General features: G+C 43.5%; 1 protein-coding gene across 3 annotated transcripts in view; it reads left to right on the top strand.

The window, feature by feature from the left end:
• Positions 1-25,039, top strand: part of MELTF (melanotransferrin) — a 78,087-nt gene extending 53,048 nt beyond the window's left edge. For 2 of the 3 annotated variants that reach the window (XM_073358914.1, XM_073358915.1), the window contains 6 exons: positions 7,406-7,600; positions 9,059-9,215; positions 19,922-19,989; positions 20,091-20,278; positions 22,020-22,218; positions 23,195-25,039. In XM_073358914.1, coding sequence (XP_073215015.1) covers positions 7,406-7,600; positions 9,059-9,215; positions 19,922-19,989; positions 20,091-20,278; positions 22,020-22,218; positions 23,195-23,262 — 875 coding nt within the window. In that variant the 3' untranslated portion in view covers positions 23,263-25,039. Of the gene's footprint in view, positions 1-7,405; positions 7,601-9,058; positions 9,216-19,921; positions 19,990-20,090; positions 20,279-22,019; positions 22,219-23,194 lie in introns of those variants that run through there. The other variant, XM_073358916.1, reaches the window with a different exon arrangement.
• Positions 25,040-25,240: the final 201 nt, after the last annotated feature.

The raw sequence follows: 25,240 nt of genomic DNA, 5'->3' as shown, positions 1-25,240 counted from the left end.
CGAAGATGCTCTTCCCTCTCTTTGTTAGGTGGAGCCCGTCTCTGCCTAGCACTCCTCCTTCTTGGAACACCATCCCATGGTCAAAGAATCCAAAGCCTTCTCTCCGACACTACCTGCGTAGCCATTCATTGACTTCTACGATTCGACAGTCTCTACCTAGGCCTTTTCCTTCCATGGGGAGGATGGACGAGAAGACCACTTGTGCCTCAAACTCCAATCAATCTCTCATGTCTTCCTCTGTCTCTCTTTCTGGCCCAATGAATACTTAATTATACAAAGTGGTGCATGTCCATTTGCTCCCCCATTAGCCTTCGCATCACCTCTTGCCTCCGCTCTTCGCACTCGTGTCCCTGCTCTTCACACTCAATGCTTTCCTAGCCTCTAACACTGAATGCCTCCATGCATAAAGCTGTGCCCTATCAGTGCAGGAGGACTGCATGAGCTCGGAAAACATGTCATCGCAAGTGCGTTTTTTTTTGCTTTCTAATCTGTGATAACCTCAGGGACGGAGATGATATGGGGGGAGATAAAAAGGGAAAGTAAAATTTAAGATGTTACACTTCTGAGAACAAAAGGGAGACTCTTTCACAGTGAATCAAGCAATTCACAGCAGACAGCACATGTGCTTTAGGTACAAGGTCGCATTTTGCCTTTTATATTGAGCGCCTGCTGGTATGGTGACACATCACACACGTCTGGGCAACAGAATTCAGTTTCCATGCAGCCATGGTAAGGCAAAGGGTATGTGGGGTTGGCTTCTTACGCATAATATGTGGGAATGGTTTCACACTGCAGCACCATCCTTTCCCATAGCAAGCAATGGGTTGGGTTTCACATTTAAAAGGAGGGGCTGCTGTTTTCAGGTGGATGTGCAGCACACACCTCCCCCCACCCTACCGAGTGGCTATTCTCCAGGATCCAGAGTAACAGTCATGTTAGTCTGTATTTGCAAAAAGAAAAGGAGTACTTGTGGCACCTTAGAGACTAACCAATTTATTTGAGCAAAAGCTTTCGTGAGCTACAGTTCACTTCATTGGATGCATTCTCTAGGATGATCCCTTTTAGCCAAGCGCAAACAGCCCAGCATGAACGGGGTCCTTTTACTTTTCCCTTACAAAAATTCCCCTATTTCAACCAGGTGACCATGAATGATATCACTCTTCTGAGGCTAACACAGAAAGATTTAGACCAAATGTTGCTTGAATACGACCAAAACCCAGGACCATTCATTGCCATGCTTTGTGCTGAAATGATTCCAGAATACTTTCAGAGTACCTCCAGGAGAGCTTCATGGAGATGTCCCTGGAGGATTCCCACTCCATCCCCAGACATGTGAACAGACTTTTCCAGTAGCTGTATTGGCCGCAAATGCATCCCAATTCTTCAGGGCAAATCAAACATTAAACACTATTGCTTTTAAACCCTGTACTGTACTTACAGATGTGCACTCATCAGAGGTGCCTTCTCTGCCTTCAGGGTCGGTGATCCTGCCTTCGGAGGGTATTGGCTCTAGGGTGATGAAAAGGTACTGGCTGCCAGGGAGAACAGATTCACCGCTTGCCTGCTGTGTATTCTCCTCCTCCTCTTCCTCATCCACAAAATCCTCCTCCCTGTTGCGTGAGACTCCCCCCTTGCAGGTGTCCACGGACAGTGGTGGAGTAGTGGTAGGGTCCCCTCCTAGCATGGCATGCAGCTGATCATAGAAGCAGCATGTATGGGTCTCTGACCTGGAGTGACTGTTTGCCTCCTTTGTCTTTTGGTAGGCTTGCCTCAGCTCCTTAACTTTCACGCGGCACTGCTGTGTGTCCCTGTTGTAGCCTCTCTCCAACATGCCCTGGGAGATTTTGGCAAATATATTTGCATTTCTTCTTTTTGATCAGAGTTCAGCCTGCACAGATGCTTCTCCCCATACAGCGATCAGATCCAGTGTCTCCCTTTCTGTCCATGCTGGAGTTCGTTTGCGATTCTGCGGAGACTGCATGGTCACCTGTGCTGCTGAGTTCGCCACGCTGACCAAACAGGAAATGAAATTCAAAAGTTCCCTGGGCTTTTCCTGTGTACCTGGCTAGTGCATCGGAGTTCAAAGTGCTGTTCAGAGCGGTCACAATGGAGCACTCTGGGATAGCTCCTGGAGACCAATACCATTGATTTGCATCCACACTACCCCAAATTTGACCCAACAAGGTCGATTTTAGTGCTACTCCCCTTGCCGGGGAAGAGTACAGAAGTTGATTTTAAGAGCCCTTTAGGTCGACAGAGTGGGGTTGGTTGTGTGGACGCATTCATTTTAAAATCGACCTAGTACGGCTAAATTCGACCTAACCCCATAGTGTAGACCAGGCCTAAAATAGGGAAAGAACAAATAAAAAACTACTTAGATGTCTTCAAGTCACCAGGGCCTGATGAAATACATCCTAGAATACTCAAGAGCTGCCTGAGGAGATATCTGAGTCATTAGTGATTATCTTCGAAAAGTCATGGAAGACAGGAGAGATTCCAGAGGACTGGAAAAAAGCAAATATAGTGCCAATATATAAAAAGGGGATAAGGACAGTCTGGCGAATTAGACCGGTCAGCTTAATTTCAATACCTGGAAAGAAAATGGAGCACATTATTAAGCAATCAGTTTGCAAACAGGTAGAAGAAAATAAGGTGATAAGTAACAGTCAGCATGGATCTGTCAAGAACAAATCATGTAAAAGCAACCTGATAACTTTTGTTGACAGGATAACAAGTCTGACAAATAGGGGGAAAGCGATAGGTGGGGTATATCTTGACTTTAGTAAGGCTTTTGATGCTGTCTTGCATGACCTTCTCATAAACAAACTAGGGAAATACAACCTAGATGGAACTACTAGATGATGGGTGCACAACTGGTTGGAAAACCATTCCCAGAGAGTAGTTATGAGCGGTTCACAGTCAATCTGGAAAGGCATAACAAGTGGGGCCTTGCAGGGATCAGTTCTGGCTCCAGTTCTGTTCAATATCTTAATCAATTATTTAGATAATGGCATAGAGAGTACACTTATAAAGTTTGCAGATGATACCAAGTTGGGAGGGATTGCAAGTGCTTTGGGGGATAGGATTAAAATTCAGAATGATCTGGACAAACTGGAGAAATGGTCTGAAGCAAATAGGATGAAATTCAATAAAGAAAAATGCAAAGTATTCCATTTAGGAAGGAACAATCAGTTGCACATGTACAAAATGGAAAATTATTGCCTAGCAAGGATCATAGCGGATCACAAGCTAAATATGAGTCAACAGTGTAACACTTGCACACAAAAAAACCAAACGTAATTCTGGATGTATTAGCAGGAGTAAAAAGAAAAGGAGTACTTGTGGCACCTTAGAGACTAACAAATTTATTAGAGCATAAGCTTTCGTGAGCTACAGCTCACTTCGTCGGATGCAGGAGTGTTATTCTTCTGCTCTACTCCAGAATGATTAGGCCTCAACTGGAGTATTTTGTCCAGTTCTGGGTGCCACATTTCAGGAAAGATGTGGACAAATTGGAGAAAGTCCAGAATAGAGTAATAAAAATTATTGAAAACATGAGCGATGAGGGAAGATTGAAAAAATTGGGTTTGTTTAGTCTGAAGAAGAGAAGATTGAGAGGGGCCATGATAACAATTTTCAAGTACATAAAAGGTTGTTACAAGGAGTAGGGAGAAAAAAATTACTCCTAACTTCTGAGGATAGAACAAGAAGCAATGGTCTTAAATTGCAGCAAGGGTGGTTTATGTTGGACATTAGGAAAAACTTCCTAACTGTCAGCGTAGTTAACCACTGGAATAAATTGCTTAGGCAGGCTGGGGAAACTCCATCACTGGAGCTTTTTAAGAGCAGGTTAGACAAACACCTGTCAGGGATGGGCTAGATAATACTTAATCCTGCCATGACAGGGGACTGAACTAGATGAGCTCTACAGGTCCCTTCTAGACCTATGATTCTGTGACTCTCAGGTAGACGTAAGGAGATTACATAGGCACCAGCTCCATGAGGGCTTTGGGGCTGGAGTACCCACGGGGAAAAAATGGTGGGTGCTCAAACCCCACTAGCAGCCCTGCTATCAAGGCCTCTCCCTCCCTCCAGTGCCTCCTGCCACCGGCAGGCCCTACTGATCAGCGCCTCTCCCTCCCTCCCAGTGCCTACTGCCTGCCATGGATCAGCTGTTTCGCGGTGTCAGGAGGTGTGAGGATGCAGGGGGAGGGACTAAGGTGACTAGATGTCCTGATTTTATAGGGACAGTCCTGATATATTACCCCTCCACCCCCTGTCCTGATTTTTCACACTTGCTATCTGGTCACCCTAGGGAGGGACTGGGCAGGGAAGAGGTGGGGTGGGGGCGGGAAGAGGCAGGGCAGGGGTGGAGTGGGGTGGGAAGATTCAGGGTGGGGGGGACACTGGGGGAAGGGGTGGAGTGGGGAAGGGGCCTGGGTGGAGCTGGTGGGAGCACCCCCCAGCAGATTAGAAATTTAGTGCCTATATGAGGTTATATTACTTCTGCATTTGGCATTCATGTGATTGCTGCTGGTGTGTCCACTTCTGGTGTTCATAATTCAAGAAAAATTTTGATAAATTGGAGGGGGTTCAAAGAAGAGCCACAAGAATGATTAAAGCCTTGGAAAACATGCTTATAGTGAAAGGCTCAAGGAACCCAATCTATTTAGCTTACCAAAATAAAGAAGGTTACGAGGTGACTTGATCACAGTGTACAAGTACCTACACGAGGACCAGAAAGTTAATAATAGAGGGCTTTTCAGTCTAGCAGACAAAGGTATAGCAACATACAATGACTGGAAGATGAAGCTAGACAAATTCAGACTGGAAATAAGTTACAAATTTTTAACAGAAAGGGTAATTAACAATTTGAACAATTTACCAAGGGTCGTTGTGGAGTCTTCATCACTAGCAATTTTTAAATCAAGATTGGATGTTTTTTCTAAGTGATCTGCTCTAGTTCAACCAGGAATTAATTCAGGAAATCTTATTCAGCCTGTGATATACAGGAGGTCAGACTAGATGATCACAATGGTCCTTTTCTGGCCTTATAATCTATTAAGCAGTTCCTGCCTTTTCAGTCTCTTTTCATATGAAAGTCTCTCCAGGCCCCAAACATTCTTGTAACCCATTTTTGACACACCCATATATTTCTGCAATAGCCATTTTGAGCTGGGGTGGCCATTACTGCACACAGTATTCTAGTGGAGGCAGTCCATTGATTTATATAATGGCATTATAATATTTTCTGTATTATTCTCTATTCCATTGCTAATTTTTGTTAGTTTTTTAACCGCAGATATATATTGACCAGAGGTCTTCAGTGAGCTGTCTACAATGATTCCCACATTCTTTTCCTTAGCTGACACCCCCAGTATGGTGTATGAATAGTTCCAATTAGTCTCTCCCACATTTAGAACTTCGCATTTGTCAATGGCATATTTTACATAGCCATATTCACCACTGCTTAAGTGTGTGCACATCTCCTTAGAAGTCAATGGACTTTGCCTGCTTACTACTTGGGCTGCACAATAATCATACTTAGTATTTGTCATAAATATAAAGGGAAGGGTAAACACCTTTAAAATCCTTCCTGGCCAGAGGAAAAACCCTTTCATCTATAAAGGGTTAAGAAGCTAGGATAACATCACTGGCACCTGACCACAATGACCAATGAGAAGACAAGATACTTTCAAAGCTGGAGGGGGGAGAAACAAAGGGTCTGGGTCTGTCTGTGTGATGCTTTTGCCGGGGACAGAACAGGAATGGAGTTTTAGAACTTAGTAAGTAATCTAGCTTGGTATGCGTTAGATTCTGATTTCTTTAAATGGCTGAGAAAATAAGCTGTGCTGAATAGAATGAATATTCCTGTTTTTGTGTCTTTTTGTAACTTAAGGTTTTGCCTAGAGGGATTCTCTACTTTTTGAATCTAATTACCCTGTAAAGTATTTACCATCCTGTTTTTACGGAGGTGATTCTTTTTTATTTTTTCTTCTATTAAAATTCTTCTTTTAAGAAACTGAATGTTTTTTTCATTGTTCTTAAGATCCAAGGGTTTGGGTCTGTGGTCACCTATGCAAATTGGTGAGGATTTTTATCAAACCTTCCCCAGAAAAAAGAGGGTAAGATTTGGGAGGATTTTGGGGGGAAAGACATTTCCAAACGAACTCTTTCCTAATAATAATAATACCGGTGTTAGACATTTGGTGGTGGCAGCGAAAGTCCAAGGGCAAAGGGTAAAATAGTTTGTACCTTGGAGAAGTTTTAACCTAAGCTGGTAAAAGTAAGCTTAGGAGGTTTTCATGCAGGTCCCCACATCTGTACCCTAGCGTTCAGAGTGGGGAAGGAACATTGACAGTATTTATGTAGCATTTTTCATCAATACATGTCAGAGCACTTTAAAAAGGAGGGTAAATATCGTTATCCTCATTTTACAAATAGGGAAAGTGAGGCACAGAGGGGGGAGGCCTCACAACAAGTCAGTGGCAGACCCTGGCTGCTCTATGTGCTTATTCTTTGATGGTCTGACCTCATGCATGTCTTACTGCCCTTTCTGTGCACCCACCCACAACAAATATTTTGTGCTTTAGCAATGAGGTGCAAATAAAGGGCTGAGTAACATTGTTTATCCAAAATGTTACTGGTGACTTTTTGTCTTTTCACCAGTTCTGCAAAGATGTGAAGGTTTCTGGAATTTTGTGGTGTTAGTTCATAGCTTTTGTTGTCTATGTCAAACATCATTTTTCACCCAGGGGATGAATGAAAGAACTTTCACAGAAGAAAATAATACAGTAATTTACATTTTAAGTTCTAGCTGAGATCAAATTCTTCCCCTTACTGATACTTTTCAAAAGTAGAGTGATAAAAGGCTGACTAGTGGTGGTGTTTGTCATCAAGGTGAGCCTATAGAAATCTGCAAAATGTTTAGAGCTTTTCCTCCAAATCTGTAAAAGTTACATATGAGCAATGTGCTTTTTAAAGCAGCTTAGTCATGTAGCTTAGGACCCAAATGGAGGATTTTGCAAAATGAAAAGGGGAAAAAAGATGGGGGGTAATTCCTAAAAACTAAAACTTATAGAAATATTTTCATGGCATTTGAAAAAGCAATTCAGACCCATCTCTATATTAAGACAGCAGTAAAGGCATCTATATAAATGAAAGGCTCCACATGAATGTCAGATTGTTAGTGTAAAACAGCTAATTAAGAATTATGTATTTATAATGAAAGGAGGAAAAATGACGTTCCATAACCTGGAATTGTTGGTGCAATCTCTTTCATGTAGGATGAGTTAGGAATTTAGCAGCAAATGAGATATAATTGATCTGCCATATCAATCAGGTTTTCATGAAACAATAAGGCCACTCAGGAAAAGGCATAATTATTTTTTTTCTTCCCAACAAGCTGATGACAACAGCAACATGTACTATGCTGTGGCATTAGTGAAACGGAACACCTCCAATGCTTTCACCATCAATGATCTGAAAGGGAAAAAGTCCTGCCACACAGGATATGGGAGAATGGCTGGATGGAACATCCCTATTGGTGTTCTAATTAAAAGGGGCTTTATTAGGCTCACAGACTGCAATATTCCTCAAGGTAAGGATTCTACACATCAGAAGATGGAATGACAGGTTGGTTGTGCCTTTTTTATTCAGGGAAGAAAAGTCCCAAGAGAAGTTTCCTAGCTCAGTGTGTGTTTCATATTGGTATTAAATGCTTATCTTGATGCCTGAGGATTACGTCTGTTACACCTGGGAAGTCTCCTGGGAGTAATGCATGAGAAATTCCTCTTGTAGAGTAGAAAAACCTTTTTTTCCATTTCATCTTATGGTTAACTCACTGCAAAACAATATGGGCCCAGTCCTTCAGCCCTTCCTCTCCTGCAAGCAGTCCTTACAGAAGCAGTTGTAATGCTGACAGACCTCGGTCATTGGTGGGCGGCATTGAATCTGGGGCCTCTGGAGCTTAGTGCATGAGCCTCTACTGCATGAGACAAAAGCCATATAGCTGTTAGCTAAGGTGCAGAACAGACTCATTAATCTCCCTCTCTACTTGGTACCACTAAATGGGACAGAACACCACACCCAAGAGGTGTGTGGGTTACACAGTGTCATGAACTCGCTATACCTCAGTGTGAATCTCTGGAGATAATTGCTGTCAATGGGGCTGCTTGTGTAAGTAAGGCTTGCAGGATTAGGCTTTTTGTGATACTTTGTATGGAAGTCCCAAATGAAGAAGAAACACAGAGCCAAATTCTGTGTAACCCCAATGAAGACAATATGATCAGACAGGATTTACTAGAAGTCAGTGGAGAATTTGGCCCACAGTTCTGGTGTATTTTCCAACCTATGTTTACTGAGCAAGAACAGACTTCTGGGCTAAATATTTGAAAAGTTGTGGCTTAATTGGGTGTACAGATTGTGCATGGGCCAAATCCTGAAAACTTTCTATTTCATCAAGACCTTATTGGAGTAAAGATTAAACAAGGTCTGCAGGCTTCTGGCCCAGAATGAGTAGTTCTCGAAGTAGAGTTTTACCCCTGCAATTGCATTTTTAATCAATAATGTGTGTGCAAATTAATGAACAAAGAAGTGGGCAGGCCCAGTATTATACGTAGCCTTCTTTAAATGTGCAAGTGTATTTTCTACATAGGGGGCACATTTTTGCACTGAATTAATTGATTTGCTTGTTTTAACAAAATGGACATGCAAAATCTTACACCAACTTTCAGAAATGCAGCTGAAGTGTCTATTGTAATCAAAGTAGTTTGTACCCTCTGTTAACCAACTATAAACTTAGCATGTGCTCTTGGAGAATCTGATCCAATCTATCCTTCAGCCTATCTCACCAGCTAACAATCTAGACTGAATTTTGAAGATGTTTTGAAAGATATAATTAGTCAGTCCCAGTAAGCCTAATATAATATGCATGTTGCTGGCTTTTCAGTGAAACCTGCATTGCCATATAATTAAATGATATTGTAATCTAGGTGTTTTGTGAATGGCTGACACTCACCTATCCATGCTTTTTGTTGGCACATCTTTCTTTTTTCAGCTGTGAGTGACTTTTTCTCCGCTAGCTGTGTGCCTGCAGCCAAGATGGACAATTACCCATCAAAACTCTGTGAGCTTTGCATCGGAGATAACAGTGGAAACAATAAATGTGATGCAAGTACCCAGGAACGTTATTATAGCTACAGTGGAGCCTTCAGGTAATGAACAAACATAATTATTGTGCAATGTGGATGCTTATTTTGCAAAAGATGATGAGGCATTATTGTATTCAATGTAATTGTAGCCATGTTGGTCCCAGGATATTAGAGACAAGGTGGGTGAGGGCCAGTAAAAGATATTACCTCACCCACCTTGTCTAATAAGTTTAAGATGGCACTTGTCCCACAAATCTCTCTCAGAAGTCCAGCAATAAAAATATATCAAAAAGCTGCCACTTTATGTCATCCACATCTCTGTTGACACACCTCCTCTTTGGTACAGTAAGCATCTCTCTTTGTGTGCACCCATCATAACCTTGGGCAGCACATCTTGCTGAAAGAAGTTGCTTCTGTCCATGCCTTTCTGATTGAGATGGTGGGGGTTGGACTCCAGGCTATCTGTTAGATCCTAGACCATGAGTCTGGGAATACTATCTCCCCTTGTTCCTATCCAAACCCCTGCACGCACGCACACACACACACACACCCTTGGAGAAGCAGGAGTTAATCCCAGGACCAACACTTCTCTCAATAATAAAACAACTCGTATCTAAGCAGGACAAATCTCACTCAGTATCAAGGCAAATTCCAGGAGTATAGCCCTCTCTACATATACACATTTCCTAGCAATAGTACAGTATGCACAGCCTCCAGTGCTTAATGCTCTCTAACCCAATTAAAAGCCCAAGAAGACTGACCCAGAGTGCTTTGTCCCATCCCGGGTACCAACTGGCGCTTTGCTGAAGTCACAGATGCTGGGCTGCATTGGGAGCTTGGGGTGCTGAATGCTGCTGCCCCTTGCCTGACTCTCCACAGTTGCTCTCAGCTGTCCCCTCCTTTGATGTCTTTCTCCCACCACAAAATGAAACAGCCTGCCACTGCAGCAGCACTTTCCCAGTCCTGTCCCTATGCCAGCTTGATTGACCTAGAGCAACCAGGTGACCTACAGCTAATTCCCTCTCTCTGTTCTGCAGTGACATTCCTCCCCTTCAATGGGGGATCGCTGATCAGGTGGTCAGTAGCCAATCTCCAGCTACTATACCACCCCCACAGTGGGAGGCAGGCCAACGGCAAAAAGCCAGGGTGTGGTATGTGCCCCACCCCTAACCTATCAGGACTTTTTTAGGGCAGGAAGGCTGTACACAGCTTACAATGCCTTTCTTCATGCTGTTCCTCTTCAAAGAGGTTTGACGACTTGGCTCTCATTTAAGGCAGACTATGTGGACAAATGGATGTAAACTGGCTATCAACAAGTCTGATTTGATCTGAGTTACTACAGAGAATTCTTTCCTGGGTATCTGGCTGGTGAATCTTGCCCATATACTCAGGGTTCAGCTGATCGCCATATTTGGGGTTGGGAAGGAATTTTCCTCCAGGGCAGATTGGAAGAGGCCCCAGAGGTTTTTCGCCTTCCTCTGTAGCATGGGGCATGGGTCACTTGCTGGAGGATTCTCTGCTCCCTGAAGTCTTTAAACCACGATTTGAGGACTTCAATAGCTCAGACATAGGTGAGAGGTTTATCGCAGGAGTGGGTGGATGAGATTCTGTGGCCTGCATTGTGCAGGAGGTCAGACTAGATGATCATAATGGTCCCTTCTGACCTTAATATCTATGAATCTAAGTTTGAAATTAGGTTTTTTGCCCCCACTGCTCCCTTTGGAAGGCTGTTCCAGAATTTCACTCCTTGGATGGTTAGAAACCTTCACCTAACTGGCTTCAAGATAGAGCCTGATAAGTGTTTGGAGGGGATAGTATGATGAGACTGGATACAACGGTATATAGCCGATCTGGGACTGCTAGTAGCAAATATCCCCAGTAGCCAGTGATGGGATACTAGATAGAAAGGGCTCTGAGTTACTACAGAGAATTCTTTCCTGGAGTGTGGCTTTTGGGTGTTGCTCAAATGCTCAGGGTCCAGCTGAGCACCATATTTGGGGTTGGGAAGGAATTCTCTCCTGGGTCAGATTGACAGAGACACTGAGGTTTTTCGCCTTACTCTGAAGCATGGGGAGAGGTCACTTGCAGGTTTAAACTAATGTAAATGGTGTATTCTCTGTAACTTGAAGTCTTTAATTCATGATGAGAGCACTTCAGTAACTCAGCCAGATGTTATTGGTCTATTACAGGAGTGGGTGGGTGAGGTTCTGTAGCCTTTGTTGTGCAGGTCAGACTAGATGATCATGATAGTCCCTTCTGGACTTAAAGTCTGAGTCTATGAGTAGCTGCCTTAAAACAGGATTTATTACAAATTAAGAGAATTAAAATAAATGGTTTGCATAACATACCTCATTTGGATACTCAATCTGAGCCCAGAGAGGTTTTTCCCCTTAGCTTAGCTAGAGAAGAAAGAATGCTCTTACATGTCTAAAGGGCAACTCCCTTCTCTGACCTCTGCTGTTCAATGTATCAGTCTCATGCTCCTGTGTCCAAAGAGAGAGCTGTTTCCCATTTCTTCACCCTAGATCCCTTATAAACCTCTCCCATCCCACTCCTGCTCTAGCCCTATTTTCCCAAAACACTTTTCTGAAGATAAATACACATACAGAAGGGTTGGCAAGCACTTGCTTTTCCACCTTCCAGGAGATGATAGCTGTCTTTCCAGTGCCTAACTATTGAACTCAAGCACAGCCTTTTACAAATAATTTTCTCTGGCTGCATCCAGCTCATCCAGACTTCTTGTTTTTTAACCACCTAAGCAATTTTCCCTTGCCATGGAATGTAGATTAGTGGCGGACTCCAGACCTTCTGTCACACTTCATAGCTTCAGATAATAATTTAGCAGTCAACAAACTGATAAGCAACAAATGTCATTGTGGCTGAGTTGTGCCATTTGTTCTAAGATAATGTACCACTGTGAAGGTTTCTCAAGTCTAGAGATGGATTAAGGTCTACTACTGGGACCCTGGGGCAGAGCAAGTGGGGGTGGGGGGTCCTGGCCTTAGAATTGTGGCCCTAGCCCACCCTTTCCACCTATGGCCCTACCCATGGCCTCAGCCTATTCCTCCCCTTCTGCTGTGACCCCGCCCCCATTCCACCCACAGCCCTGCTCTATCTGCTTGTGGCCCCACCCCATTCTGCCCCCTCTGCCTGAGGCGCCCATGACCCCAACCCAATGTGCCCTTGCCCTGCCGCTCTCTCCTTTCCAGTGCACACCACCCCCTGCTGTGGCCCCAAGACCTGGGAAGCTCTGTCCCCCTGAGAGCTCCTCCAGCCCCGGGGCTGAGATGAAGGGAGATTTTTCCGGGGGCCCCAAATTGGCACTGGTACACACACTGCTGTAATGCTATGTCCAGTTGTGGTGTCCACAGTTCAAGAAGGTTGTTGATAAATTGGTTTCACAGTACATGGGTTTACCAAAGATACATCATGCCAGACTAACCTGATTTTCTTTACTGAGAAAATAACTCATGTTCTAGATAAGGGGAATACAGTAGATCTAATATACTTGGACTTCAGTGAAGTATTAGAGACTGTACTGCATGGAAAATTATTAGTTAAATTAAAGAAGCTGGGGATTAGTAGAAGAATTGTAAGGTGGATAAAGAACTGGCTAAAGGGAAGAAGGGGAGACATGGAAAAATTCATATCCCAAGAGATGATGCATATCGAGCTAAAGGCTCCAGGTGTAATAAATTCACAGCATATGGACATTTTGTGGCTCTTTGTCTCACCAAAGCAGTTAGGGAGTTGACTCATATTACAGACAATCAAGAGTCACTGTTTCTGGGATCTATCATGTGTGATGACACGGAACCTGCTTGGAGAGTGAAACTTGCCTATTCATGGAAAGACTATTGACTTTAAAAGTGATTCAGGAGCAGACCTCACAGTCAACTCAGACAGGACTTATAATAACCTTCAGCCCCTTTCAGAGCTGAAGTCACCTGACACAGCTCTGAGTAGCCCTGAAGGTATTCTGAACTGCATGGGCCAGTTCACTATGGAAATAACTTACAAAGACAAAAGCTATGCGTTCACAGCACATATGATCAAAGACCAAAAACTTTCTTAGACGCAGCATGGCAGTCTTGATGGGCCTAGTGAGAAATGTGGAAGAATTCGATTGAGTATTTGAGGATATTGGACTTTGGAAAGGAGATCCAGTACAAATAAACTTGAGAAAATACTGAACGATACAATGTACAAACACCTCTAACAAACAGACCTTGGAAGATAGTAGCTGAAGATTTATGTAAATTCAAAGGATATCATTACCTCATCTTTGTGGACTATTTTTCCAAATATATAGAAATAATGTACTTGAAAGACATAATATGACAGTGTTATAGAGAAACTGAAGTGCATTTTTGTTCACTGAGGTATTCCATAATAACTAGTGACAGACCACAGACCACAATTCACTGCAATGGAATTTAAATCTTTCTGAACCAACTATGATTTTGATCATATTACTAGCAGCCTACATTACCTACAAGTATGTGGAGAGGCTGAGAGAGCTGTACAGACAGCCAAGAAAATCCTACAGCAGGAAGATCCATTCCTTGCTCTTGTGAGTTACAGATCAATACCAATAGCAGCTACTGGATATAGTTATTGATAAAATGTATAGTCAGTTGCTTGACCGCACTTTGTTTCATCATGAAATAGTCTCAGGAGATCAAATGTCAGTCAAATGTATTGGTATGAGCTTATAATAACATAGTACAGGAAAAAGGCTCTATACAATACCAGTCTCCAGGAAACCATCTCATGTAGAGTTGTTACATTCACCTTATGCAAAAGGTGTGTTCCCAAAGTTACATATTTCAGCTGATTGTATTTGTAGGATAATTTTATAAATTATTATTTATTTACATGTCACTAAAATTCAACTAATCAATTTGTTCTAGTTCCTTAACATGTCCTGTTCCATTCCTTATCTTTGTTTTGGCTACTAGCACTCCAGGTACCGGTCCATGAAGGTATCTTCTAGGTTTGTACCAGGGTAGAACAACCATTATGTCTTGTCCTCTTCCTTTGGGATATTCCAGTACTGGCCTGAGAAACTAACTCCCTACCTTTTGCTATAGTAAAATACCTCATATGTCCTGATCCTGACAGCTTTCCTATCTGCTTATGCCAAAGCTTATTTCAGCTAATGCAAGGTGTTATGGGCTATTTAGCATGAGTGAACAGGGTTATAGTAAAGTTATAGGCCAATTTAGGATATAAAACTGCTATAATATTTGTGCTTAAAGCTGTTTGTGCTTAACACATACATGGTCTGGATAATACGTATTAATATGAGATAGATCAGGGGTTGGCAACCTATGGCTGTTATACCAATAAAATAAAAACCAGCAGGATCTTATTAAAGGGGAAAAGGCAAAATACCACATTTATTGTGAATACAGAAAGAATCATAGTAAGCAGTTAGTTATAGCTATAACATTCCATTCAATCTCATATTTATTTACACATTCATTCATACACACACCCATAGGTTCTGCAAGGTTGTTATCATAGTTACCAGCCTTAGAGTTGCTCATGCCAAGCCACTGGCCAGGTGGCCTAGACATGAGGAGGGAGCAGGGCCTTGTCAGATGCTCATCTGATGCTCCTGGAAGTTGCAAAAAGAAAAGGAGTACTTATGGCACCTTAGAGACTAACCAATTTATTTGGTTAGTCTCTAAGGTGCCACAAGTACTCCTTTTCTTTTTGCGAATTCAGACTAACACCACTGTTACTCTGAATCCTGGAAGTTGGTTTGCAGAATCAGACCCCAAAGTTCTCACTTTCTAGAGTCCATTTTTATAGAAATTTCTTCCTAGGCCAGTCTATGGGAATTGCTTCATCATGCTGTTGCTGAATCAATCAGCAGATGTCACATTCCTGATGGCTCCATGCTGCTAGATGTTATCTTGTTCTTTGGTTCTCCCATTCTTGAGGCTGTTGGGTGGATTCCAGTCTGCCCTCTGGGGGTTGTCTGGTTATTTCCACTTGACGCCTTCTTCAGCCAATGGACACTGGATTCTTAGGCTGGCACCTCCCTGATCATTCAGTTATTATCCACTCCAAGCATCCATCCACATACATCCTCTAGCTCTATTTTAATCACAATTGTTAATACAACAGAAGGGCAGGGAGTCTCTGGGTGCTGTTTCTGTTGTTGCAGAGTATTGCTTTGAGACTCTCTCTGTGTGAATTGTTTTGAGAACAGACTCTGTCTTAGAATGTACTAACGCAATTAGCAGCTTGCAGGTTTCACACATAGAGGGAGAGAAACAGTACTAAAAACCAAGAGACCTGTTAATGAGTAATACTCTGGAATTTAAACTATGGGGAATCAAACTCATTTGTGATTTTAATACAGAACTTCTTTAATATGATCCAACATGGCACGTGTGCCAAACACGGCATGTGAGCCAATTTTTAATGGCATGCTGCTGCCTGCCGAGTCCCAGCCACCGGCCCCACTCAGCCCGCTGCCGAACCCAGGCCGGGACCCCAGCAGGCAGCAGCATGCCATGAAAAATCCTGCCTGCCCCGGCCCACTCTTCTCTACCGCCCCACCCCCCACGGGGGCAGGGTGAAGAAGCTTGGTTCTGCTGGCTACTGCTGCAGGGCAGGCAAGCTCCCCCCTCCCCTGCCTCTTCCCCCAGCATGCTGGGTTCTTGCCCTCCTCCTCTCCCTCCCTGCCGCCCATCAGCTGATGGCCCTTGAGAGGGAGGGGGGGAAGCCGAGCTGCATTGCACTCACTGCTTCGGGGAGGAGGCGGAGAAGAGGTGGGGACAGGGCCTTGCGGAAGGGGGGTGGAATCAGGGCATATCCCCTCCAGCCCCCTGCCATGAGCCACTCTAGGCAGGGGGCTGGGAGCACCCCCATGACCTTAGCCCACACCCACAGCCCTCTGCCCTGACCCCTGCACCCCCCTCACACACTCCCAGCCCTCTGCCCTGACCTCTGCACTCCCCACAACCCCAGCCCTGACTCCAGCCCCCCCCACACATACCCAGCCCCCCCACACCCCATGCCCTGACTCTTGCACCCCACATTCCCACCCCCACCCCTTGCACCAAATGGGAGCTGCCCAGGTAAGCGCTCCACACCCAAACCTGCTGCCCCAACCCTGAGCCCCCTCCCTCACTCTAGCTCTTGGCCAGGCCCTACACCTCAAGCCCCAGCCTCCTCCTTCACCCCCAGCTCTGTTCTCAGTGCACTCCCACCCTCAGCTCAATGGAGAGAGAGAGAGGAAGAGAATGGGCTAGAACCAGAGAGAAGGTAGGTACCCACTGTATGTGGGCAGGGCTAGGATCCCAGACTGGCAGCAGGCCACTCAGCCCACTGCCGGCCTGGGGTCCCGGCCGCTGGCCCCGCTCAGCCCGCTGCTGGTCTGGGATTCTGGCTGCCAGCCCCTTGCCAGCCGGGGTCCCGGCCACAGGCCCCGCTCAGCCTGCTGACAGCCTAGGTGAATGGAACCGCGGGCTGGCGGCCTAAGATCATCATTTTAATTTAATTTTAAATGAAGCTTCTTAAACATTTTGAAAACCTTGTTTACTTTACATATGACAACAGTTTAGTTATATAATATAGAGACTTACAGAGACCTTCTAAAAAATGTCAAAATGTATTACTGGCATGTGAAACCTTAAATTAAAGTGAATAAATGAAGACTTGGCACACCACTTCTGAAAGGTTGCCGACCCCTGAGATAGACAGATATAAATATTGATTGTTTTATATAGATATAGATATGCTAACTAGCATATATTGGTCAATGTAGACCAGCACAGCTCCTGAGGGTAAAACAGCTCAGAAGTACAGTTCCACATTTGCAAAAGAATCTATCTCCAAGTGGACAGATATGAAGAAAGTAGCCATACTGGATGAAAGGCAAAAAGAGCTTACGAATGCTTTTACAAGAGATGACACTCAGTTAGAAAATTGCAGTGTTTAGAACCTGGTGTCTCCATTTGTATCAAATTGGATGAAGAAGAAGTTTGGACAATTCCAGCTGCATGGGCGGCACATATAAGAGGCTGGGAGGTTTAGCCTCCCCCAAAAAAGGCTGGCCGTGCAGGGGGGCAAGAAATGCCAGCTGTAGCACAGGTCACCTCCCTTTGGAGGCGTGCTGGCCCATTGCCTTTGGAGCACTGCCACCAGAAGAGCCGTAGAAGTAGGCGGGGCACCAGTGCCTGGACCGTGTCCCTGCCTGTGCTCCACCCCGGTCCTCCCCGAGACCCTGCTGCTGCTCAGCCTCTTCCCCCCGAAGCCCCACCCCCACCCTGCCTCTTCTCCCTGAAAGCCTCTCTTTTGCTCTGCCTCTTCCCCCAAGATTCCCCCACCTGCCACTTGCTCCTCTCCACCCCTTCCCCCCATTGCTCATTGTTAAGGCAGGAAAAAGGTGGGAGCGCTTAGTCGTCCCGCGTTTAAAAGTGATGGGCTATGCCCTCCCACTTTTTTCCTGCCTTAAGGGTGAGTGATGGGGGGAGAGGGGATGCAGAGGATCGAGTGGTGGGTGGGGGGGCCTTGGGGGAAGAGGTGGAGTGGGGGGCGGGAAGAGGTGGAGCGAGGACAGGGCCTCGGGGGAAGAGGCAGGTTGGAAAGAGGTGGCTTGGGGGCAGGCCTTGGGGGAACAGGCCACGCAGGGGCAGGGCCTCAGGGCAGAGGGAGCTGCTGTCGCTCACATAAGCCTCCCCAAATGAAAGAGTCACACACCACCTATGTCCAGCTGTCATAAAGGAAAAGAATTCAGCACCTAGGCCATATGTGATCGAGATCAACATGGGAAAATTTAATAGAAACTATCAACATCTACAGTTTGTTCTTCAGAAAATACAGTCAACAGAGCAAACTCTAAAGATGGGGGATGCAGAGTAAGAAGACGATGACTCAAGACTTACAAACCACCGACAACTAGATGACCAAGTTGTTATGTGTTTGAGTTGTGTAGTTAGAAAACCAGTATGATTTAGAGACATGTTACAGACTAAACTTCAAAGACTATATGATAGTGTAAATTTTATATATGGTAAGAACATAGAAGTTAAAGGAGATAGAATCATAGAATATCAGGGTTGGAAGGGACCTCAGGGGGTCATCTAGTCCAACCCCCTGCTCAAAGCAGGACCAATCCCCAATTAAATACATAATGACAACTCAATTGAAAACTTTACCCCCAAAGAGCTTCTTAAGTACCCCTGCTAGAATCAGTTGCTCACTGTAATTTATTCTTAACCCTCATAAATTTGTATTTTACATTACTTATATTTCTAAGATATGCAAGGTGCATGTGCACCATCAGTGGGATCCACATGGTCAAAGACTCAAAAAAGAACACACACAGCCCAGAAACCTCAAATGAGCTGCCTACAATTGCTGTATTCGGATAGCTTGCTCATACCTAGAAAAAACCTCCTCTTGTGGCTTCTCCACCTTTGGACAGGGAGGCTCTGGTTCCCCTTGTACCACGTTGATCACCTGTTCTTCTGTATTCAGTTTTTGCTTTTTGGGCTGGTCCATCAGCTGCCTGTTTGTCAGTGAATACCTAGAAACTGCTGAACCTTGCCGTTCAACCAGTAGGTGGTGCTATGTGTAACATTTTATTTAAGTGACTCTCAGTCATACTTGGCAGAACATTAACGGATCTTACAGTGAACACATCTGGTGTGTATCCCTCTGAGGAAGAAGGGCTTGTCTCAGTGCATAACTTATACAGCAGCCTGACCTGCTAATAGCAGCCCTGCAACCTACCATGTACAAGAAGAACATAAGTAGTGAAGTCAGTAAGGTTTCAGATGGGTAGCCGTGTTAATGTGTCTCAGCAAAAACAATGAGGAGTTCTTGTGGCACCTGAGAGACTAACAAATGTATTTGGGCATAAGCTTTCATGGGCTAAAACCCACTTCATCAGGTGCATGGAGTAGAAAATACAGTAGCAGGTATCAGAGTGGCAGCCGTGTTAGTCTGTATTCGCAAAAAGAAAAGGAGTACTTGTGGCACCTTAGAGACTAACAAATTTATTTGAGCATAAGCTTTCGTGAGCTACAGCTCACTTCATTGGATGCATTCAGTGGAAAATACAGTGTGGAGATTTATATACGTAGAGAACATGAAACAATGGGTGTTACCATACACACTGTAAGGAGAGTGATCACTTAAGGTGAGCTATTACCAGCAGGAGAGCGGTGGGGGGAAGAGGGGGGAACCTTTTGTAGTGATAATCAAGGTGGGCCATTTCCAGCAGTTGACAAGAACGTCTGAGGAACAGTGGGGGGTGAAGGGGGAGAATAGACATGGGGAAATAGTTTTACTTTGTGTAATGACCCATCCACTCCCAGTCTCTTTTCAAGCCTAAGTTAATTGTATCCAGTTTGAAAATTAATTCCAATTCAGCAGTCTCTCGCTGAAGTCTGTTTTTGAAGTTTTTTTGTTGAAGAATTGCAACTTTTAGGTCTGTAATCAAGTGAACAGAGAGATTGAAGTGTTCTCCTACTGGTTTCTGAATGTTGTAATTCCTGATGTCAGATTTGTGTCCATTTATTCTTTCGCGTAGAGACTCTCCCGTTTGGCCAATGTACATGTCAGAGAGGCATTGCTGGCACATGATGGCATATCAGATCCTAATCTTATGAAGTATTTTGGTAGACAGTTTTTATGAAAGATACTATACAAACTAAAGATGCATTCATGACATTGCACTGTATTGAGTTTGTATGTCATTGCATTGTATTGCATTGAATTTTATCTGTCTTATTTATTTTAAGGTGTCTGGTGGAGGATTCTGGTGATGTGGCCTTTGTCAAGCACTCAACAGTTTTTGAGAACACTGATGGTATTTAGTTTTATATAACTTTTTATTACAACTCATTATTTTTGTTGTCGTCTTTATTCTAAAGCATTCAGTGAGTCATAATGGCAAGTTTCCTTTTTCAGGTAACAATGCTGATTCCTGGGCTCTTCACTTGCAGTCCAGTGATTTCCAGTTACTGTGTCCAAATGGAGCCCGTGCTGAAATCACTCAGTTTGCTCAGTGTCACTTGGCTCAGGTGCCTGCTCAGGTTGTCATGGTCCACCCAGACACCAACATTTTTGCTGTATATGGACTACTGGACAAAGCTCAGGTATAATTTACAATTAGTTCACCTGATGAGGTAGTTAGGCACTATATAAGAAGTCAACGCAGGCCGTTCTCAGATCATCATGAGCAGGGGTATCCAAACTTGGCCCAATCACAGGCTGCAACGGCAAATTTCCAAAAGCCTAAGGAATGCTCCTAATTTCATAATTTAAAAATATAAAAGAAAATGTGCACAACCAGAATACTTGTTTATCCTGAAATCTTCCTAAACTCATGAATAGAAATGCAACAGTTACATGAGAAAAGAGCATGTATGATAAATTATTGTAATTACATAGAAGACTTTTGAAAGCATAATGCCTCCAGGGCTTAGTAGCAGACTTTCCAAAACAACAACAACCCCTCAAACTATTCAGTTTATTATAGGTGGTGCAGGTACTGACACCTAAACTTAAGGCTGCCCAACACTGTCCATTATAAGACTCTATTTTCAGTTGCTTATAACTTTACTAAACTTAAACAAGTGGGACTAAAATTTTCCATGCTGGGTGTCTGCTTCAAGATGAATGTTTTGAAAAAGTTTCAACTAAATGGTTCAACTCTCTCTGAGCACAAGATTAGAGGAAAATACATTGTTTTGCTCATGTTAATAGAACACCATTTTGTTGCCCACTAATGACTTCATGCTTTGGAGCAGGGACTTGAAATTTGGAAGGGATGTGTCTATAGTCAGGGATGTGCCTTTTGCCAGCCTCCTGGAAATCTGTCCAACTATGGCTGAGTTACAAGCTTATGAAAATCTGAGTGTGCACGTACTCTGTAGTGGTATGTTAGTTTGGCAGCTAAATTCTCTGACGATTCTGTCTCCACTGAACATGTGCCATAGCAGGGATGCAGTAGCTGAGCAGGGCTTTCCCTGATACCGGCTATCGAGGGCGGCTGAGATGCCCCACGCAGGAACTAAGAATATGGAGACTGTCTCTCCTGGACTCTCCATGCTCCCCCTGTTAGCACCCTGGAAGCACAGAGGAGGAAGAGAAGGAGGAAGAAGTTGATTTGAATTCATCATTTTTAACAATTGTGCCTTATCTAATACTAAGATACTAGTAATGGTCCTATAACATTGTTGGGATTTCTTTTGTTCCTAATATTCTTTAAAAATTCCTTGTTTTTGTTGTCACTGCTGGCCATGGGTTTTTTCTGATGTTTTTAACTTTCTTTAGCAAATTTCTACACTTCATAACTTCCAATTTATAGTGATTGCTATCTATATTCCTTTTTCCCCATTTGTTTTATTTTATTTTATTTTTAACTGCTGCCTTCACTTTGACAAAGAACCAGGGAGCAGAATTTGGCCCTTATGTATTACATTTTAAATAGATGGATGGATGTGAAAGCCAACTATGGTGGGAGTTCCAGATAGAAAAAAGGTTCAAGTTATGCCATAACGATCACAGAAAATACCTTGCTAATTGGCTCCAATACTGGGAGTCTCAGCAGACTGGCCCTGAACTGAATGGGATTGACACTGAAGAAGCTTTTCACCCTTAATTGGAATATTCTATTGCGCTCCTTTAACTAACACAAAATGTTACTCCAAATTGATTTTAAAAACTTATGACAATATAAAGGGCAAATAATTTGAAGTTAGAATTGTTTGTCTGTGAGCTTCTGAGAAATGGAGAGGGTGAGTTTCCACTGTGTTATGTATGTTGCTAAAGGTGAATATAGCACTGGCTATATAATACAAACTCTGGTACTAATGGAAACTGCATTGCTTTCAGGATTTCTTTGGAAATGACAGCAATGGAAATGGATTCAAAATGTTTGATTCCTCAGATTTCCTAGGAACAGATTTGATCTTTAAAGATTCCACCGTTAAGATTGTACCAGTAGGAGAGAAAACAACCTATGCAGAATGGCTGGGGAGTGAATACGTAGATTCTCTTGAAGGGATGCTATCACCACAGTGCTCTGGGGCAGGTGAGCCAGCATTTTTTGGTGTATGTGAGATTATGATTTTCTCTATCTCTTCCTCTTTCGTATTAATTGTAAGGTGCTGTCTGATCCTTATGGACTGGACAATTCCCAGGTTCCATGACATGGACACTGGGTTTCTGTGCTGTGCAGGAGGGACAGTTTTTGGACCTTGGGAGACAGAGCAGTGTTGGGACTCCTGGCTAGTGAATCCAGTCTGGCCATCTTGATGGGAATGGTCCTACTCTCACTGGCTCTGTTCTGGCTTATCCCCTTCCTCCCCTTGTATGGTTGCTGACTTCAGGCAGAAGTTGGGAATCAGCAGGGGATGAGTGTATGCTGGGAGGGCAGGCTGTGGACAGAGGATAAAGTGTGGAATCCAGAGTAGCTTCTTGCATCATGCAGATGCTGGTGGCTGGGAAGAGGTATTCAGCGAGGCTCTTCACCCACTGGAAGGAAGCAAGGGATCATAGAATCATAGAATATCAGGGTTGGAAGGGACCTCAGGAGGTCATCTTGTCCAACCCCCTGCTCAAAGCAGGACCAATCCCCAACTAAATCCCAGCATTTACTGGGGGCTGAGGAAAACTAGGGAGATTGCAGGGGTTATGTTTTGCAGCTGGGAAGGAGAGCTCAGGAGCAGATGAGTCAAGTACATGTGTTCACTGAATTTGTTTATATTTGAATAATCAGCATATATTTGCACCTCAGTGTCACTGTTCCCTGCTTAGCGAAAGATGTCATTTTGCTCTGTGATATTTAAATTGGCGCAGCCTTCACCAGGAGTGATTTGGGTGATCATTTGGGTGTGATCTGGCTCTAGAACCTTTCTGCATGGTGTGGTCAATGCCTCTGAGGAGCTAAAAACTGTATTTGGAGCCGATTAAATGGATTAGCCTGCTCCTGTATAACTATTTCACAATCAGCTAGCAGTCAAATCAACTTCTAACTCTCAGTGTTCAATTTGTATTTTTATTCGTAGCTGCAATATCCATGAACATCGTTGTGCTGCCAGCAGCTAGTGTCCTTCTGATTAGATTCTACTCGTGATCATTAGGCCATTCCTTGGATTAACAGATATTCAGCATAATAAACTGAAATACTGGTAAATAATAATATAAATAAGATGAAATAAAACAGGTAAAATGAATGAGATGCGCATGTGAAGAGCAGGAGAATTATCCAGACCATTCCCTGATGCTCTATATATCCATAAAGGTAATGGGAGATCTGGGAGGGTGGGAGAAGGATGCAGTTTGCAGCCTAATCCTGGCTTCCTTCCCTTTGCTTCCCTGCCTCTCTTACCCTTTCCATTTGTTTTACGGATGCTGTTCCCAGCCATGGCACTTTGATACCAAAGGAAATAGGCTCCAAATACAATCCTGCTGTTGCATGTCCTGAAAATAGACTCAGGTTTCTGATACCCACAACTACGGATAATTTTTGGTCATGTTTTTTTTTAAAAGGTGCCCTCAGAATTTAATCCAAACTTTTTCAAGTTGTACATTTAACATTTCCTGATGGAAGAGATTAAAGGCCTCTGGTAGCACTCTCCCATTTGTCATTCTCATTGTCACAGAGGAGTACCTGAAGTGGGCATAATTTCTGTATATGGCCTTGAATCACACACACCATTTTTGTATTGTTCTTTGAAGAACTAAATATCAGTTGAAATACTAATGAATAGGAGCTTCATGGATAAGCATCTTCCTTTGTAAGGTTTCCTCTTCTCTTCTCACCATCCCATTACTTACTCTCTTCTTGTAGTGTAGTTCAGGATAAATTCAGCTTACCCACTTCTCATTTGGGGAATGTGAAGTTTTGATTAGGTTAGTATATCTACTTCTTTTTTTTAAACCATTCTACCACTTGCTTTCCTCCCACTTTCAAATGACCTGAGTTATGATTTCTGTTCCTTAAGCCATGAAGAGTTCCTTGCGACTCTTCCATCGCCAAAGTGTCCCCCCAGGCCACAAAGTGCTGAGTTGCCACCCTTTAGTGCTCCCAAGTCCTGATTGAAGAGATTAGGAGTCAGACTCTGAGTCCCAGCATAGCACTGTCACTCACGCTGGGCTCACTCAAGACTAAAACTTTTGAGTGTTTTTTTTAAACACACTTTTTTCTCAATACAACTTTTTTCACTTTTTTAGTGACACGGAGCTTGACACACAAACAACTATATAAAGTCCCTATAAAAGAGTATATCAGGAACATTAATGGCCTGCTTCAGTGTCAAGCTGAGTCACAATGGGACACATACAGCTGCTAAGATTACAATAAGAATGACCTTACTGGGTCAGACCAATGGTCCATCTAGCCAAGTATCCTGTCCTCTAACAGTGACCAATGCCAGATGCGTCAGAGGGAATGAACAGAACAGGGCAAGTATCAAGTGATCCACCCCCTGTTGTCCACTCCCAGCATCTGTAAGTCAGAGGTGTAGGAACACAAGGTTGCATCCCTGACAATCATGGCATATAGCCATTGATGGACCTATCCTCCATAAACTTATCTAATTCTTTTTTGAAGCCTGTTGTAGTATTGGCCTTCACAACATCCCCGGCAACAAGTTCCACAGATTGACTGTGTGTTGTGTGAAGAAGTGCTTCCTTTTGTTTGTTTTAAACCTGTTGCCTATTAATTTAATTGGGAGATCCCCTGCTTCTTGTGGTCTGCATGTCTTTCTGTACAAGAAATCAGACAACTGCAATATGTATATGCATTTGTGTAACTAATATTTAGTTGCCAGGTCAGTGTGCCTGCTTCTTAAGGGATCCCCTATTTCAGCAATAATAAAGAATAATAATAAAGAATGTTTTTAAACACACATCAGAGAGGAGAATTCTCTATCTATGTCTCCATCATTCCGCATTGACGGTGTTTGTAAGGGACATGAATATTGGCTTTAAATGTTTTGCTGTTTCCCCTTTGCTTGTGGATAATCCTTTTAAGATCTCAGGGTACTTTTGCAGGTTCTCACTCCCTTTTCTAAGGCTGTTCTCTCCCTGGCTTCCCCAAGTCACACCTA

This window comes from Lepidochelys kempii, chromosome 9 (assembly GCF_965140265.1).
Source record: "Lepidochelys kempii isolate rLepKem1 chromosome 9, rLepKem1.hap2, whole genome shotgun sequence".
NCBI classification, from domain to species: Eukaryota; Metazoa; Chordata; order Testudines; family Cheloniidae; genus Lepidochelys; species Lepidochelys kempii.
The sequence above is the reverse complement of the archived record's forward strand: the minus strand, read 5'-3'. Positions and strand labels throughout refer to the sequence as shown.